Here is a 16,678-nt window from a genome sequence, read left to right on the forward strand (position 1 = left end):
TAAGATAATAGCATCATTACAATTGTCTAGAAGTGTTTGAAAAGTATTTTGACGATTTTTCTGTTTTGTACTTCCCAGTTGTTTTCCGTTATTCCTCATCAGTTCCTGCCCAATATCAAGAGTCCATGCTGGTATGAGGAGCTCTCTGGGAAAACCAAATTGGATCCTTACAGTAAGAACTTGTATGCAGTTCGCTCTAAGAGTTTCCGGACTGTCTGTGACTACCTAAGGAAACATTTCCAGGAACACTTGTACCACAGTGACGACAACAAGCAATATCGCCTGCGCTGTCTGCCATATTTCTACATCATTGGCCAGCCCAAATGTGGCACAACGGACCTGTTTCACAGACTGCTGCTACACCCGGAGGTCAAGTTCACCACCATGAAAGAGCCCCACTGGTGGACAAGGAAAAGGTTTGGTAAGCACTAGTCCCCGTCTTTACTTTGGTAGAGCTGCCCAGAGAACTTGGCTTCCATTGATTTGGATGGAAAACTATTACATTGGCTTCAACAGCCTTTTCACCCTGCCAAAATACACTGCTCAAAAAAATAAAGGGAACACTTAAACAACACAATGTAACTCCAAGTCAATCACACTTCTGTGAAATCAAACTGTCCACTTAGGAAGCAACACTGATTGACAATAAATTTCACATGCTGTTTTGCAAATGGAATAGACAACAGGTGGAAATTATAGGCAATTAGCAAGACACCCCCAATAAAGGAGTGGTTCTGCAGGTGGGCACTTCTCAGTTCCTATGCTTCCTGGCTGATGTTTTGGTCACTTTTGAATGCTGGCGGTGCTTTCACTCTAGTGGTAGCATGAGACGGAGTCTACAACCCACACAAGTGGCTCAGGTAGTGCAGCTCATCCAGGATGGCACATCAATGCGAGCTGTGGCAAGAAGGTTTGCTGTGTCTGTCAGCGTAGTGTCCAGAGCATGGAGGCGCTACCAGGAGACAGGCCAGTACATCAGGAGACGTGGAGGAGGCCGTAGAAGGGCAACAACCCAGCAGCAGGACCGCTACCTCCGCCTTTGTGCAAGGAGGAGCAGGAGAAGCACTGCCAGAGCCCTGCAAAATGACCTCCAGCAGGCCACAAATGTGCATGTGTCTGCTCAAATGGTCAGAAACAGACTCCATGAGGGTGGTATGAGGGCCCGACGTCCACAGGTGGGGGTTGTGCTTACAGCCCAACACCGTGCAGGACGTTTGGCATTTGCCAGAGAACACCAAAATTGGCAAATTCGCCACTGGCGCCCTGTGCTCTTCACAGATGAAAGCAGGTTCACACTGAGCACGTGACAGACGTGACAGAGTCTGGAGATGCCGTGGAGAACGTTCTGCTGCCTGCAACATCCTCCAGCATGACCGGTTTGGCGGTGGGTCAGTCGTGGTGTGGGGTGGCATTTCTTTGGGGGGCCGCACAGCCCTCCATGTGCTCGCCAGAGGTAGCCTGACTGCCATTAGGTACCGAGATGAGATCCTCAGACCCCTTGTGAGACCATATGCTGGTGCGGTTGGTCCTGGGTTCCTCCTAATGCAAGACAATGCTAGACCTCATGTGGCTGGAGTGTGTCAGCAGTTCCTGCAAGAGGAAGGCATTGATGCTATGGACTGGCCCGCCCGTTCCCCAGACCTGAATCCAATTGAGCACATCTGGGACATCATGTCTCGCTCCATCCACCAACGCCACGTTGCACCACAGACTGTCCAGGAGTTGGCGGATGCTTTAGTCCAGGTCTGGGAGGAGATCCCTCAGGAGACCATCCGCCACCTCATCAGGAGCATGCCCAGGCGTTGTAGGGAGGTCATACAGGCACGTGGAGGCCACAAACACTACTGAGCCTCATTTTGACTTGTTTTAAGGACATTACATCAAAGTTGGATCAGCCTGTAGTGTGGTTTTCCACTTTAATTTTGAGTGTGACTCCAAATCCAGACCTCCATGGGTTGATAAATTGGATTTCCATTGATTATTTTTGTGTGATTTTGTTGTCAGCACATTCAACTATGTAAAGAAAAAAGTATTTAATAAGATGATTTCTTTCATTCAGATCTAGGATGTGTTGTTTAAGTGTTCCCTTTATTTTTTTGAGCAGTATACATTTCTAGGGGGAACCACCAGTGATGTGTGGAATAACTTCTTTCCATTTATATTCATATTATATCTATTTTGAGGTAATACTGTGTGCTTCTTTTCCTAATTATTGTACCTACATTCTACACGATGTACACTAGTAACAATATAACTGAATGAAAACTCAAAGCGTTGTCTCTTTTATGATAATCATCTGCTTATAATTTTCCTTTTTCAAAGATTTGTACCAAGTGATTATGTGTTGTTCTGAACCTCTACTGTAGTGTGTGGGTGATGGATGAGACCAGGTCCAGCCATCCAAACTAGTGTCTGTTGTAATTCATCTAATTGAATGAGATGTTTCAGTCTGAGAGGCAGCGTAGGTGTCAGATCACACTCTGAGGAGAGCTATACTGTTGATCACGCAGAGCGCATTGATTTCAGGCTCCATTGCCAAGTGAGTTTGTGGGCGTTCAAAGCAGCAGGGGGAAATGGTTTTGGATGTTGATCTTTGTGCTGACAATTGAATCAGAAGGGCATCTACATCATGTCTCCTGGGGCCATCTAGTATGAAGTCTTGATCTTCTTTGAGCTCTGACAAGTTTGAAAGTATGGACAGAACTTCCTCTCAGACTTTGATCACCTTTGAATGACACAGAAGTTTTGGTACAACACTTTTTCGTTTGGTTTTGAGAAGGTCTATGATAGATCATAGATGGAAGTAGACGGTAGTGACATTTGATTGAATGATGACGTCATTGACCATGGTGTTGCTCTCCCTTGCAGGTATCATCCATCTTAAAGATGGCCTCCTAGAACGCTTCCCTGTGGAGGATTACCTGGACCTGTTTGAACTGGCTGCCTACCACATCCAGGAGGGAATACTGGGGAATACCTCTGGAGACCACAGCCAGCGACACATTATTACAGGTAACCTACAGGTCATCGTAGGTCATTTATATCTACTGGATACATTGAATTATAATAATTAGGTCGTTTTTAAACATCTTTAGAAACTCTTGGGATGTACTGATTTCAACAAAGTGTGTGTGTGTGTGTGTGTGTGTGTGTGTGTGTGTGTGTGTGTGTGTGTGTGTGTGTGTGTGTGTGTGTGTGTGTGAGAGAGAAAGAGATGTTGTGTGATTACAAACCTCATTCAGTATTCCCAGCCAGTCTAGGACCTTCGACACTGATTAACACCAGAAGACTGTTTGTTTCTCCTTCCTCCATTATCAGTTCTCTCACTCCATTATTCACTCCATTCCCTCTTAATTGGCTCGGCACTAACCAGCACGATAATGCCAACACTCAAAACTGACATTTAAGGACAAGGTTTTGAAGTAGAATGTTGTTGCTAAAGCCACCATAAGGTCCAGTGTTATTTAGGAATTATGAGAGGTTTCCACTGTTGTGTTATATGCAATGTCAAGTGTAATCCCATAATGGGTATCACAAATATGTTTGATTGACAGGTGAAGCAAGCGCATCCACAATGTGGGACAACCAAGCCTGGAGCTATCTCTATAACTACCGGGCAGATGGGGAGCCTCCTTTCCTGGCCCAGGACTTCATCCACGCAGTTCAGCCCAACGCTAAAATCATTGTCATGCTCAGAGACCCAGTAGAGAGGTAAATATGTGGGAATTTTAATTTGACCAATTTCTCACAGTAGGAAAATAATCATGCAGCACCAGGAAATGTAAATGATTATAATGAATGGACATTTTTGTAGGGGGTTGATAAATGTTTTGTTAGGGCAAATAACATCTGACGTTTTTAAGTGGAAATTACAAACTTTAGAAGCCTTTTTAAACCTTGAGTACACCATTCTCACACAACAGGGTGCTCACGGAAACTTCTCACACAACAGCGTGATCAAATTAAGTGCTACACCTGTAGGACTAAGTCATGTTTTGTCATGCTGTCACATAGTTTTCACTATAGGAATGTCTGTGCATTTGGTCAATGTAGCTGAAGAAAGTATGTTTTCTGGTTGGTGTGTGTGTGTGTGTCCCTCTGCTTTAGGTTATATTCAGACTACCTGTACTTCAACATGGCTAACAAGTCTGTGGAGGACTTTGACCTGAGGGTCTCAGAATCCCTACAGCTGTTTGAGGCTTGTTTAGCAGAAAACTCTGTACGTTCCTGTGTCTACAACACTAGCCTCTCCAATGCCATGACGGTGAGTGGGACTCTTATGAATAAATAATAAATATGCCATTTAGCAGACATGCTTTACTCTTATTGCTGGCATTGAAAATGTACAACACTCTCAACTGTATGTCCGTGCTGAGCGATTAGTGATGAGGACTTTTTGAGGTCGGTTCGATTTCGGTTAGGTTATTAAAATATAATCATGGTTTTTGATTTTGGTATAGATCTTTTTTTTAAAACATTAAATGCATTATGAAATAATGATATTAAAATGATTTTATAGCTTTTTAATGAATATCCCAAAGCCAAAAATAGTGAACATTGAATTTCCAAAACATTGAAAACATTCCATTGTTTCTGTCAGGTCCACATTGGAGAGCTGTCTGACAAAATCAGTTTACCAGTTCTTCAAGTACAGTGAGCTCCAAAAGTATTGGGACAGTGACAATTGTTTTGTTGTTTTGGCTCTGTACTTTAGCAATTTGGATGAAATTATACAAAGACTATGAAGTTTAAGTGCAGACTGACAGCTTTAATTTGAGGGTATTTTCCATTTAGAAATTAGGATACCAAAACTATTGGTACAAATTCACTTACATGTGTATTATAGTATTAAAAAGTTAAGTATTTGGTCTCATATTCATAGCACGCAATGACTACATCAAAAATAGAATATGTTTCTAAACCCTTTTACATTTATGTGGATGCTACCTTGATTACGAATAATCCTGAATGAATTGTGAATAATGATGAATGACAAAGTTACAGAAGCACAAATATCATACCCCCAAGACATGCTAACATCCTCCCCTGTTATTGTAATGGTGAGATGTTAGCATGTCTTGGGATATGATGTCTGTGTGTCTGTAACCTTCTCACTCATTATTCACAATTCATTCATGATTACACGTAATCCTGGTACTGCAGCATCCACATGAATGTAGAAGTGTTTAGAAAAGTATTCTTATTCTTATTTATAATAAAAGTGACTCAAAAATGACACAGTACATTATTTACCATTCATTTCTATTGGGCACAAAATAATCTGAAACACAACCAAAACAAACAGCAAATGTATCACATTTTAGGGAAGACCCAGATGCAGACAGTGTCGAAGTAACAAAAGTTTATTACTAGAACAGGGGGCAGGCAAAACGACAGGTCAAGGGCAGGCAGAGGTCAGTAATCCAGATCAGAGTCAAAAGGTACAGAATGGCAGGCAGGCTCAGGGTCAGGACAGGCAGAGGTCAATAATCCAGGGTGGTGTGACAAGGTACAGAACGGCAGGCAGGGTCAGGACAGGCAGAGGTCAATAATCCAGGGTGGTGTGACAAGGTACAGAACGGCAGGCAGGCTCAGGGTCAGGGCAGGCAGAGGTCAATAATCCAGGGTGGTGTGACAAGGTACAGAATGGCAGGCAGGCTCAGGGTCAGGGCAGGCAGAATGGTCAAAACCGGGAAAACTAGAAAACAGGAAGGTGGGCGACACCTGGAGGGGGGTGGAGACAAGAACAAAGACGGGTGAAACAGATCAGGGTGTGACAAAATGCAGTCAACAAATGTGTAGAGTCACAAGCTTGATGTTGTCATTGTGTGCTATGAATATGGGACCAAATACCTACATTTTAACTAATTTAATACACATATAAGTGAATTTGGCACAATACGTTTGGTCCCCTAAAATGGGGGGACAATGTACAAAAAGTGTTGTAATTTCTAAACTGTTCACCTGATATGGATGAAAAATACCCTCAAATTGAAACTGACAGTCTGTACTTAACCTCATAGTCATTGTATTATATCAGTACTGGAGTACAGAGCCAAAACAACAACAAAAATGGTCACTGTCCCAATACTTTCAAGACTGCTTATTACCATCTACTACAACTATCAATGGAGTAGAGCTACCTCACAAACTTCCTCTATCCCTCTCATCATTGTGTTGTGTATATTCCTCTCTCATGCGGTCTGTGTGTAGGCTATCTGTCTCTGTCAGAGCCGGGAAGAACAGGCACAATGGATAATGGTAATTGTAGTTAATTACCATGTTTCTCTTCTGAACTAGGTTGAATATTTGCCTTATGAAAACTACAACTAAAATGTGCCTATAATCCAGCGTCCCACATAGTTCTTGACTTAATTTCTCTCTTGAATGATTTGATTTCTCTCTAGAGAAACAGAGCGTTGAGCTCACAAAAAAACGAACTAAATGGAATTCAAGTAATTGAACCGACGTTGGTCAATCGGTTGTTTAATAACACCCCCCCCCCCCACCCCCCGCTCAGCACTACCGTAGGTATTCAAGGTAAATGCATTGGCATGCCATATCCTGTTGTATCACTGTTCTTGGTGGATAGTGTATTGTCTAGATGGAAACATAAGAAAATTGTGCCAAAGCAAGAAGAAACATTTAGTTCGACTGCATTTATTAAGAGATCTGATTATGTAAACAAAGTGCATACAAAGTTAAGCAGAGATGGCTTTGTCTATGCCAAATTGTAATACTTAACTAAATTGATTCCATGCCAAAATGTAATACTTAACTGAATTGATTCCATGCCTAATTGTAATACTTAACTAAATTGATTCCATGCCAAATTGCGATCCATAACTCAGGCCTTTATTTTCCATGTCTAATAGGATTTGTTATTCAAATCACGGCCACTTCCAGGAAGGTGGTGAAACTGTGCTGTGACATATGCCTCAGTAGATCTACTGACTTGATACCTGATTAACTAATCAAGAAGCGTGAAGTTTTCTTTCAGAACAGATTCGACTGAGATGCACTTACTTTAAGTCATTTAGGAAGTAGTTGTCTCTGGAAATATTGGCATTTATTTCCAGAAATTCTTATTACCGTTTTAACAATTTTACTACCTTGAAATTGATATTGGCTCAGTTTTATACAGGCACAGTATGTATGCTTTGTTTAGTTTATTAGGATCCCCATTAGCTGTTACACATGCAGCAGCTACTCTTGCTGGGGTCCACAAGTTTTAATGCTGTAAACATTTCCTTACTTGGGTGCATCTGTCATAGCCTGGGGCACAGCTAGTTCACATAGGAAAAGCACAAATCTAGATACCTACTGCCAGAGATGTTCACACTGTTCTACATATAGCTCAGCCTGATTTGTGGTAGGAATGTTATTGTATTTATGCCAACATGGTGCTCAGAGTTCCGTGTGTACCTATTGAGGCACATACTTTCTAATTAAAATGTATTTGACGTTCAGCACCGTGGATGTTATTGTCAACCGACATGGATGTTAACCTACAGTAGCTCTCCGTTTACATTTCACTTCTGAATCCATGCGGTTGAGCTTATGATCATTTTTAAAATATGTAAAGTTCATCATCTCAGAAGGTGCCTCTTCTCTCTTTGCTGCATCTGGAGACATAATTACTTTTGTCGGTTGGTCTGTAGCACTCCCTGCAGGTTAGCTTGTGTACTGTTAACAGGAGTCATGCTGTGGTCTCTAGCACTCCCTGCAGGTTAGCTTGTGTACTGTTAACAGGAGTCATAGCATGTAGCTTGTTCTCCACCTTCACAATGAAGCCTTGGTAGAAGAGTTATGGAAATCATATAGAAGTCTTACCTGCTGTGTTTGTTGTGATCCTCTCCAGGTCAGACTGAACCTAGGTCTGTATATTGTCTTCCTGCTGGACTGGTTGACTGTCTTCCATAGAGATCAGATCCTAGTTCTGCAGTTAGAAGATTACGCTGCCAATCTGAGACTCACCATACATAAAGTGTTTGACTTCCTAAATGTGGGTACGTACCGGGATAAAAACAGTTATTCGACTGATTCTACATCAACATCCTAGGTGTGTCCAGAGCCAGGACACAATGTTGGTGATGCATGTCTGCTTCTTCCTCTGTGTGAATTACAACATCTGCTGATCCTGTACATGCCTGTCTGTACTGCATGTCCCTCAGGGCCTTCATCTGAGCAGACGGAGGCAGCTCTCACCAAGAGGCCCATGTCCAACACACGGAGGGCAGCAGACAGGAGCCTGGGCCCCATGCTACCCAGCACCAGGGACCTCCTCAGGGAGTTCCACCAGCCATTCAACCACAAACTGGCCACAATCCTGGACAACAAGGCCTTCCACTGGACAGAGACATAAGGAATGGCTCCATCTCAGATGGATACAGACCTGAGGAATCCTGTACTAAATCCCCCATGGTCATTTGAGTCCTATGAGATGAACTGTCAAGTGGGATAAGCCATGGACATGAATTAAGTCACAATGGGAGAACATATAGTCAGTAAAATGTCTGAGGTGCTCTGAAGACCTGAACAATGCATCTGTCTAGTGCTTGAAGTTTTTCCTTTTGTTTGCCTTTCGTGATGATGGTGGTGCCCTTATACTGTATGTTGGAGAATAGTTTGCTTTTTGTAGGAGACTCCTGGAAACTGACTGGGGTAGAGCCTGGTGGACTACTCCCTCTAGTGGGAAAGCTTTAACACGACAAATATTGAGAGTAAAAAGAGAGCCTTCACATGCTAATGATTGATCATTTTGATATACTGTTTGCCACTGGGTATTTCCCTCTCAATCATTGTGAAACCATTATGTAAGAAACAATATGGGAGCAAACAGCACAATGGATTTTATCATGATGTTGCCTTCAATTGTCTTATAAAACAAACATGAAACACCCTGTCTTCAACGCCATACACTCTATTCAATTAAGTAAAGGGCGAAGAAGTGACCACATGGTCATAACCTGCTTTTTTAATGTGAAATATGTTGATGCCATTCTACACTGGCCTAGACACACAATGGACAAATCCTCACACCAGAGGGCAACAGAACCACAGAGACACGCTATGGAATCTCATTTCCCGCCAATGCAAGTCTATCTTCTCACCAAAGACTGGCATATTTGTTTCCAACTTATATTTTCCGGTAGTTTTCTTGTTTGTACACGCTCTGCACATGGACACATTTTACCTAAACTCAAGCGTCAAGCCTAACTTGCCTGACGGGCCGCCCCGAGGTGGTGAGGGTAGGCGACAACACAACCGCCACGCTGACCCTCAACATGGGGGACCCTTAGAGGTGCATGCTTAGTCCCCTCCTCTACTCCCTGTTCACCCACGACTGTGTGGCCGCACATGACTCCAACACCATCGTTAAGTTTGCCGATGACACGACGGTGTTAGGCCTGATCACCGACGATGATGAGACCGCCTATAGGGAGGAGGTCAGAGACCTGGCAGTGTGGTACCAGGACAACAACCTCTCATCTTGGAGCACCAAGTCTGGGAGCTAAAGGCTCCTGAACAGCTTCTACCCCCAAGCCATAAGACTCCTGAACAGCTTCTACCCCCAAGCCATAAGACTCCTGAACAGCTTCTACCCCCAAGCCATAAGACTCCTGAACAGCTTCTACCCCCAAGCCATAAGACTCCTGAACAGTTAGTCAAATGACTAGCAGGACTATTTGCGTTGACCCCCTTTTTTTTTTGCACTGACTCTCTTGCACTGGCTCTATGCACACTCACTGGACTCACACACACTACACTGACACTCCCTCCAACACACAAGCTCACACACACAAAACACATGCATATTGGCGCCACACGCGCACACACACACACAAACTAACACATAGAAACACTTTCACACTCTTCACATACGCTGCTGCTACTCTGTTTATTATCTATCATGATTGTCGAGTCACTTTTACCCCAGCCTACATATACATATTACCTCACCTCAACTATCTTGTACCCCTGCACATTCGGTACTGGTACCTATTGTATATAGCCTTGTTATTGTTATTGTATTGTGTTACTATTGCCCATTTTTATTTAGCAAATTGTTCTTACTTTTTAACTCTGCATTGTTGGGAAAGGGCTTGTAAGTAAGCATTTTATGGTGAAGTCTACACCTGTTGTATTCGAGCGCATGTGACAAATAAAATGTATTTGATTTGATAACTTACCAGCCACCCACTTGAATCTGTAGTCAATTTTTTATGTGTCTCAGCACAGGTTGACGTGTTTGACTCAAATCACACCCTACACTGAGTATACAAAGCATTAGGAACACCTGCTCTTTCCATGACATATACTGACCAGGTGAATTAGTTTTGTGGCAAACAGTTTTGTGGCAAACTGAACTTCTGGCAAACAATTCTGGGAAACTTGTGGCGAACATTCTACTGTTTGCTGCAAACTCATTATGAATATGCAAATTAAATTATATCTTTGGTTACTTTGTATATTAACCAAAATAAAATGCCTTTTCTACATAAACCAAATAAAATATAACTTTAAATGAACTTCCTTCTCACAGAGAAAACCTACTTAATATACAAAATACTAAACAACATGTATTCAATGTATTAACGGATACAAATAAATCCAATACATCTTTCTTATCTCACATTGAAAACATTATGCCAAGTGCTACAATATTAACTTTGAAATCATCAGCATGCTAATGAAGAAAAGAGCAAAGACTGAATATTTCTCAAATAAATTGTTTCATATTTTCATGTATAGTAGCTATAACATTTACATGTGAGAAATGTGAACACTATGGGGATGTTGACCTTAGGATGTTTAAAGGGGCAACTACAGAAATGATGTGAGCCAAGTGATAACTGAGCAATGAGCTTTGAAACCCAGTTCAGAGCTATTGACTTTCTGAGTGAACATTGGAGATTGCGGACCTGTGGAAGTCCTTCTTCTGAAGCTTGTTGAATACATGCACTTAAACAATCAGAAAATACAAAACAAAAGCGTCATTAAGATACTGAGAACATTTTATATTTTGCCATCTTAAAAAGGTAGTGTCACGTCCTGGCCAGTATAAGGTCAATTGGTATTGTAGTTTGGTCAGGACGTGGCAGAGGGTATTTGTTTTATGTGGTTCGGGGTGGTGTTTTGGAAAATAGGGTGTTTGATTTAGTATTTCCGGGTTTTTGGGTTATGGTCTGTGTTTATGTATTTCTATGTGTTATCTAGTTAGTTGTATGTCTATGTTTGGTTAATTGGGGTGGACTTCCAATTGAAGGCAGCTGTGTGGTGTTGCCTTTGATTGGAAGTCCTATATTAGTTGGGTGTGTTTGTTTGTCTAATTGTGGGAGATTGTTTTTGCATTGCGTGTTTTGTAGCCTGTAAAACTGTTGCATAATCGTTGTTTATTGTTTTTTGTATCGTGTTCACGTTAGAGATTTATTAAATTCAAAGATGAACACGACCTCCGCTGCGTATTGGTCTACCTTTTCTGACGAGGACTTTTCAATATCGTCAGAAGACGAAGATAAGTGTGACAGGTAGACTCAGTAGGTAATGGGCAGGCTTGGCAATCTGTCTTTTTGCTTGGTTGCTTTTAGAAAGAAACAAAGAAGGAACAACCCACATAACAAATACTACAGTTAACTATAGAATACTATTGTTCTTACTATATAATTCTATAGTATTCTGTAGTTAACTGTAGTATACTCTACTACACACTGTAGTATCCTTTGACCGTGAAGTGCTTACTATATCATTTCATAGTATACTGTAGAATACTATACTACACACTGTATTGATATGCTAATGTACATTTGCATATGCCATGCCCATTCCCCTCTCCATATCCCAATTTGTGCCACCTATGACTGAAAAACCTACATGCCAAGTATATACCAGCTATTATGTTCTCTACAGGTTATAGAAAAGAGCAGAAGCGGTGAACCTAACTGGTCAGACCACCGTCCTACCTATCTACCTACAGGTTATGGACAATTTGCTTGTTTAGTCTTTGTCCAGTAAGTTTCCTCAAGGAGAAAGCCCCAAAAATATATATAAAATGTATTTAATTAAAAAGGTAATAAACAAAAGGTAATTTAAAAAACATCTCAGTAAATCATTTTTTCCCCTCATTAATCAACACACAATACCCCATAATGAAAAAGCAAAAAAGGGTTTTTTGTAATTTTTTGTGAATGTACTAATAAAAAACTGAAATATTACATTTACATAAGTATTCAGACTCTTTACTCAGTACGTTGTTGAAGCACCTTTGGCATCGATTACAGCGTCAAGTCTTCTTGGGTATGACGCTACAAGCTTGGCACACCTGTATTTGGGCAGTTTCTCCCATTCTTCTCTGCAGATCCTCTCAAGATCTGTCAGGATGGATGGGGAGCATAGCTATTTTCAGGTCTCTTCAGAGAGGTTCGATTGGGTTCAAGTCCGGGCTCTGGCTGGGCCACTCAAGGACATTCAGAGACTTGTCCCGAAGCCACTCCTGCGTTGGGTTGGCTGTGTGCTTTGGATCGTTCTCCTTTTGGAAGGTCTGAGGTCCTGAGCGCTCTGGAGCAGGTTTTCATCAAGGAACTCTCTGTACTTGGCTCAGTTCATCTTTCCCTCGATCCTGACAAGTCTCCCAGTCCCTGGTGCTGAGAAACATCACCACAGCATGATGCTGCCACCACCATGCTTCACCATAGGGATGGTGCCAGGTTTCCTCCAGACGTGACGCTTGGCTTTCATGCCAAAGAGTTCAATCTTGGTTTCATCAGACCAGAGAATCTTGTTTCTCATGGTCTGAGAGTCCTTTAGGTACCTCCCTGACCAAGATCCTTGTCCCCGATTGCTCAGTTTGGCCGGGCGGCCAACTCTAGTAAGAGTCTTGGTGGTTCCAGACTTCTTCCATTTAAGAATGATGGAGGCCACTGTGTTCTTGGGGACCTTCAATGCTGCAGAAATGTTTGGTACCCTTCCCCAGATAAGGTATAAATAAGGTAAGTAAGGTGTTTTTATTTTTAATACATAAAAAAAAAAAAAAAAGCTGATTTCACTTTGTCATTATGAGGTATTGGGTGTAGATTAATGAGGATTGTTATTTTCATTTAATCCATTTTAGAATAAGGCTATAACATAACATGTGGAAAAAGGGAAGAGGTCTGAATACTTTACGAATGCACTGTAAATATAATAATACTACAGTATGCTATAATATTTTTTCATATGGGAACACGTGATCAAGATGAGCTAGCTACTAGTTTAAAGCAATGAAACATTTATTGAAATAATTAATGTGTTGGCTACTTTTATGAGAATAATACATGCATTTGCTTACCATATCAAGCTTGAAGTTGATACACTAGTTTATCACTCACAAAAAGTGTTATGTGTGAATGCACCACAAACATATTTCCAGGGTGTTCATGCATCCTCTTCTCAATACAGCTTCTTCCAACACCATGGGTAGAGGAAGGATATCCATCTGCAAAAATGAAGTTTTGCCATAATATCAAGTCAGCTCATATCGTTGATAGCTGTTGTGCTGGCTAACATGCTACTGAACAGTGACAATAGCATATTGATATGGATATTGGTATTAAAAGACAGCAACTTCTTCACCTAAAAATAGATGTTTTAAAATATCTGGCAAATCATTAGTTTGCTAGCTAGCTACTAGCTATCACACTCATTGTGCAAAAATACCATAGTTAGCTAAGCGCTAGTGTCATAAAGTTCGTCGTCTGAGGAGGAGAAATCATTGGACAAATATGCAGCGGTGAAATTGCTCATCTTCTTCTTTATTAAAGAAAGGAAAAAATACTCATACAAAAACAAACGACGAAAACAGTCCTGTAAGGTGCTCAGACTATACACGGAAACAACCATCCACAAACACAAGAGAAAACTATCCCACTTAAATATGGCCTCCAATTAGAGGCAACGACAACCAGCTTTCTCTAATTGGAGGTCGTTCCAAAACCCCAACATAGAAATAGAAAAACCACATAGAAATAGAAAACATAGAACATAAACCAAAAACCCCGAAACACATTAAACAAACACCCCCTGCCACGCCCTGACCAAACTACAATAACAAACAACCCCTTTTACTGGTCAGGACGTGACAGCTAGCCCTAGATAGCTAGCTAGCCAGCCAGTGGCGTTGACAGGTTGAAACTGATATACCAACACAATGTGTCATTCTATCCCATAAAACATGACATTGCTAACCAGGCTAACACAATTTGAAAGTTTATTAGGTAGTTTAATTAATAAGTTGTTCGACACTCAGCAGACAACTTTGGTAGGTAGATCGCTTGGTTTCCATTTCCAACTGATTTGTCTTCTCCCCCTGACTGGTCGTCAACAGTTACTGGTCTTCAAACTCCTGTGTTTCCCAGAAACGACTTCTGGTAAACTGTTTGCCACTAGCGGCAATAGATATTGTTAACATTAAAATAAAATCTCGAGAGAATTGTTTGACAGAAAACAACTCCGGCTTCCAGTAAAGGGAAAGTGTTCATTGAGCCAGAGTTAAATCACTGGCCCCTGGAATCACTCTTTTTGTCTCTATGGACTGTTTGCTAGGTTGTAGATGGAAAAAAAATGATCACATAGGCAAGCGTATGCCATAGATCCAAACAGAGACAAACACAGAGGCATATCCTGGAACAGTGTTATACCGTTATGGAAAAACTGTCCCTGTTGCATGCGGTAGTATTATTCGGGCAATGGATCAGCTTGACTCTCAACATAAAGTGGTTAAGTGCTCTGTTTTGTAAGATCAGTCACTGCTATTTCAAAAATAGCAGTGCTTGAAAATGCCTCTTTGGCTAGAGCATTGTTTACCTTGGTTGCAATTATAACCGCAGGTGTTAGATGAGATCATTTTTTGCAACCAACTCTCTCTTTTGATGAAAAGTGATTAGTGCAGAGGATGAATAGCAACATGTTTTGCTTTCTGATTAAGGAGTTGTGGGGTGGTGTGATAGTGTGATTGGGTAGAACTGGTAATGTAGACTGTCTTCCTACAGTGGCGAGTGAGTGCGTGGTGAGTGAAGCAGCAGCAGTGAAGCGTGGTTGATTGCCCCCTCCTTGTGCTATCAACAGTAATCCTCCCCTGGATGTTGACAGGCGGAAGGAAACTGATAAGGTCTCTTTTGACATTCTCTCATTTTGTCAAGGACTTAGATGACATGCCCAATGTGTGATGGGCTTTGACAGCTTTCTCCTGCTTTAACAATCTCTTAATGCACATGTTTCATATCACATGATCAGTGCAAAATGTATGTGACAAAAATATACTGTAATGCAAGAGTGATCCACCTCCTACTGGTTGTCAAACATTAGGTTGTCATTAGGTCATCAAACAAGACAGTCTCTTATCAAGGGTGAGTAGTCACAATTACTGCTCATCAATAAACTGGTCATTCCATGGTCATTCCAAAAGAATGAGCTGAACCTCAATAGTGTTCCATTCCTCCCCAGAAGTCATTTAAATTACCAACACAACATATGCCTTAAAAAAATTATCTGCTGTGATCAGGAAAATACAGTGCCTTCGGAAAGTATTCAGACCCCTTTACTTTTTTTTGACTTTTTGTTCTCATTAATCTACACACATTACCTCATTGTGACTAAGCAAAAACAGTTTTTTAGAAATGTTTGCAAATTTATATAATAATAAAAAAATGAAATATCACATTTACATAAGTATTCAGACCCTTTACTCAGTACTTTGTTGAAGCACCTTTGGCAGCGATTACAGCCTTGAGTCTTCTTGGGTATGACGCTACAAGCTTGGCACACCTGTGTTTGGGGAATTTCTCACATTGCTCTCTGCATATCCTCTCAAGCTCTGTCAGGTTGGATGGGGAGCGTCGCTGCACAGCTATTTTCAAGTCTCTCCAGAGATGTTCGATTGGGTTCAAGTCCGGGCTCTGGCTGGGCCACTTAAGGTTCGTTGTCCTGTTGGAAGGTGAACGTTCGCCCCAGTCTGAGGTCCTGAGTGCTCTGGAGCAGGTTTTCCATCAAGGATCTCTCCGTAGCGATGGTGGCAGGTTTCTACCAGATGTGACTCTTGGCATTCAGGCAAAAGAGATCAATCTTGGTTTCATCAGACCAGAAAATCTTGTTTCTCATGCTCTGAGAGTCTTTAGGTGCTTTTTCGCAAACTCAAATCGGGCTGTCGTGCCTTTTACTGAGGAGTGTCTTCAGTCAACCCACTCTATCATAAAAGCCTGATTGGTGGAGTGCTGCAGAGATGGTTGTCCTTCTGGAAGGTTTTCTCATCTCCACAGAGGAACTCTAGAGGTCTGTCAGAGTGACCATCAGGTTCTTGGTCACCTCCCTGACCAAGGCCCTTCTCCCCTGATTTCTCAGTTTGGCCTGGCGGCCAGCTCTAGGAAGGGTCTTGGTTGTTCCAAACTTCTTACATTTAAGAAGGATGGAGGCCACTGTGTTCTTGGGGACTTTCAAGGCTGCAGAAATGTTCTGGTACCCTTCCCCAGATCTGTGCCTCAACACAATCCTGTCTCGGCGCTCTACGGACAATTCCTTTGAACTCATGGCTTGGTTTTTGCTCTGACATGCACTGTTAACTGTGGGACCTTATATAGACAGGTGTGTGCCTTTCCAAATCATGTCCAATCAATTGAATTTACCACAAGTGGACTCCAATCAAGTT

General features: G+C 41.7%; 1 protein-coding gene across 5 annotated transcripts in view; it reads left to right on the top strand.

The window, feature by feature from the left end:
- LOC106577042 (carbohydrate sulfotransferase 15) overlaps positions 1-11,455 on the top strand; it is a 37,362-nt gene extending 25,907 nt beyond the window's left edge. For 3 of the 5 annotated variants that reach the window (XM_014154724.2, XM_045700866.1, XM_014154725.2), the window contains exons 4-9: positions 79-421; positions 2,869-3,012; positions 3,555-3,711; positions 4,108-4,264; positions 7,862-8,005; positions 8,175-11,455. In XM_014154724.2, the coding sequence (XP_014010199.1) occupies positions 79-421; positions 2,869-3,012; positions 3,555-3,711; positions 4,108-4,264; positions 7,862-8,005; positions 8,175-8,399 (1,170 nt within the window). In that variant the 3' untranslated portion in view covers positions 8,400-11,455. Of the gene's footprint in view, positions 1-78; positions 422-2,868; positions 3,013-3,554; positions 3,712-4,107; positions 4,265-6,213; positions 6,508-7,861; positions 8,010-8,174 lie in introns of those variants that run through there. The other 2 variants (XM_014154726.2, XM_014154727.2) reach the window with 2 other exon arrangements.
- The last annotated feature ends 5,223 nt before the right edge of the window (positions 11,456-16,678 follow it).

The sequence above is a fragment of the Salmo salar genome, chromosome ssa18 (genome assembly GCF_905237065.1).
Source record: "Salmo salar chromosome ssa18, Ssal_v3.1, whole genome shotgun sequence".
Lineage (NCBI taxonomy): Eukaryota > Metazoa > Chordata > Actinopteri > Salmoniformes > Salmonidae > Salmo > Salmo salar.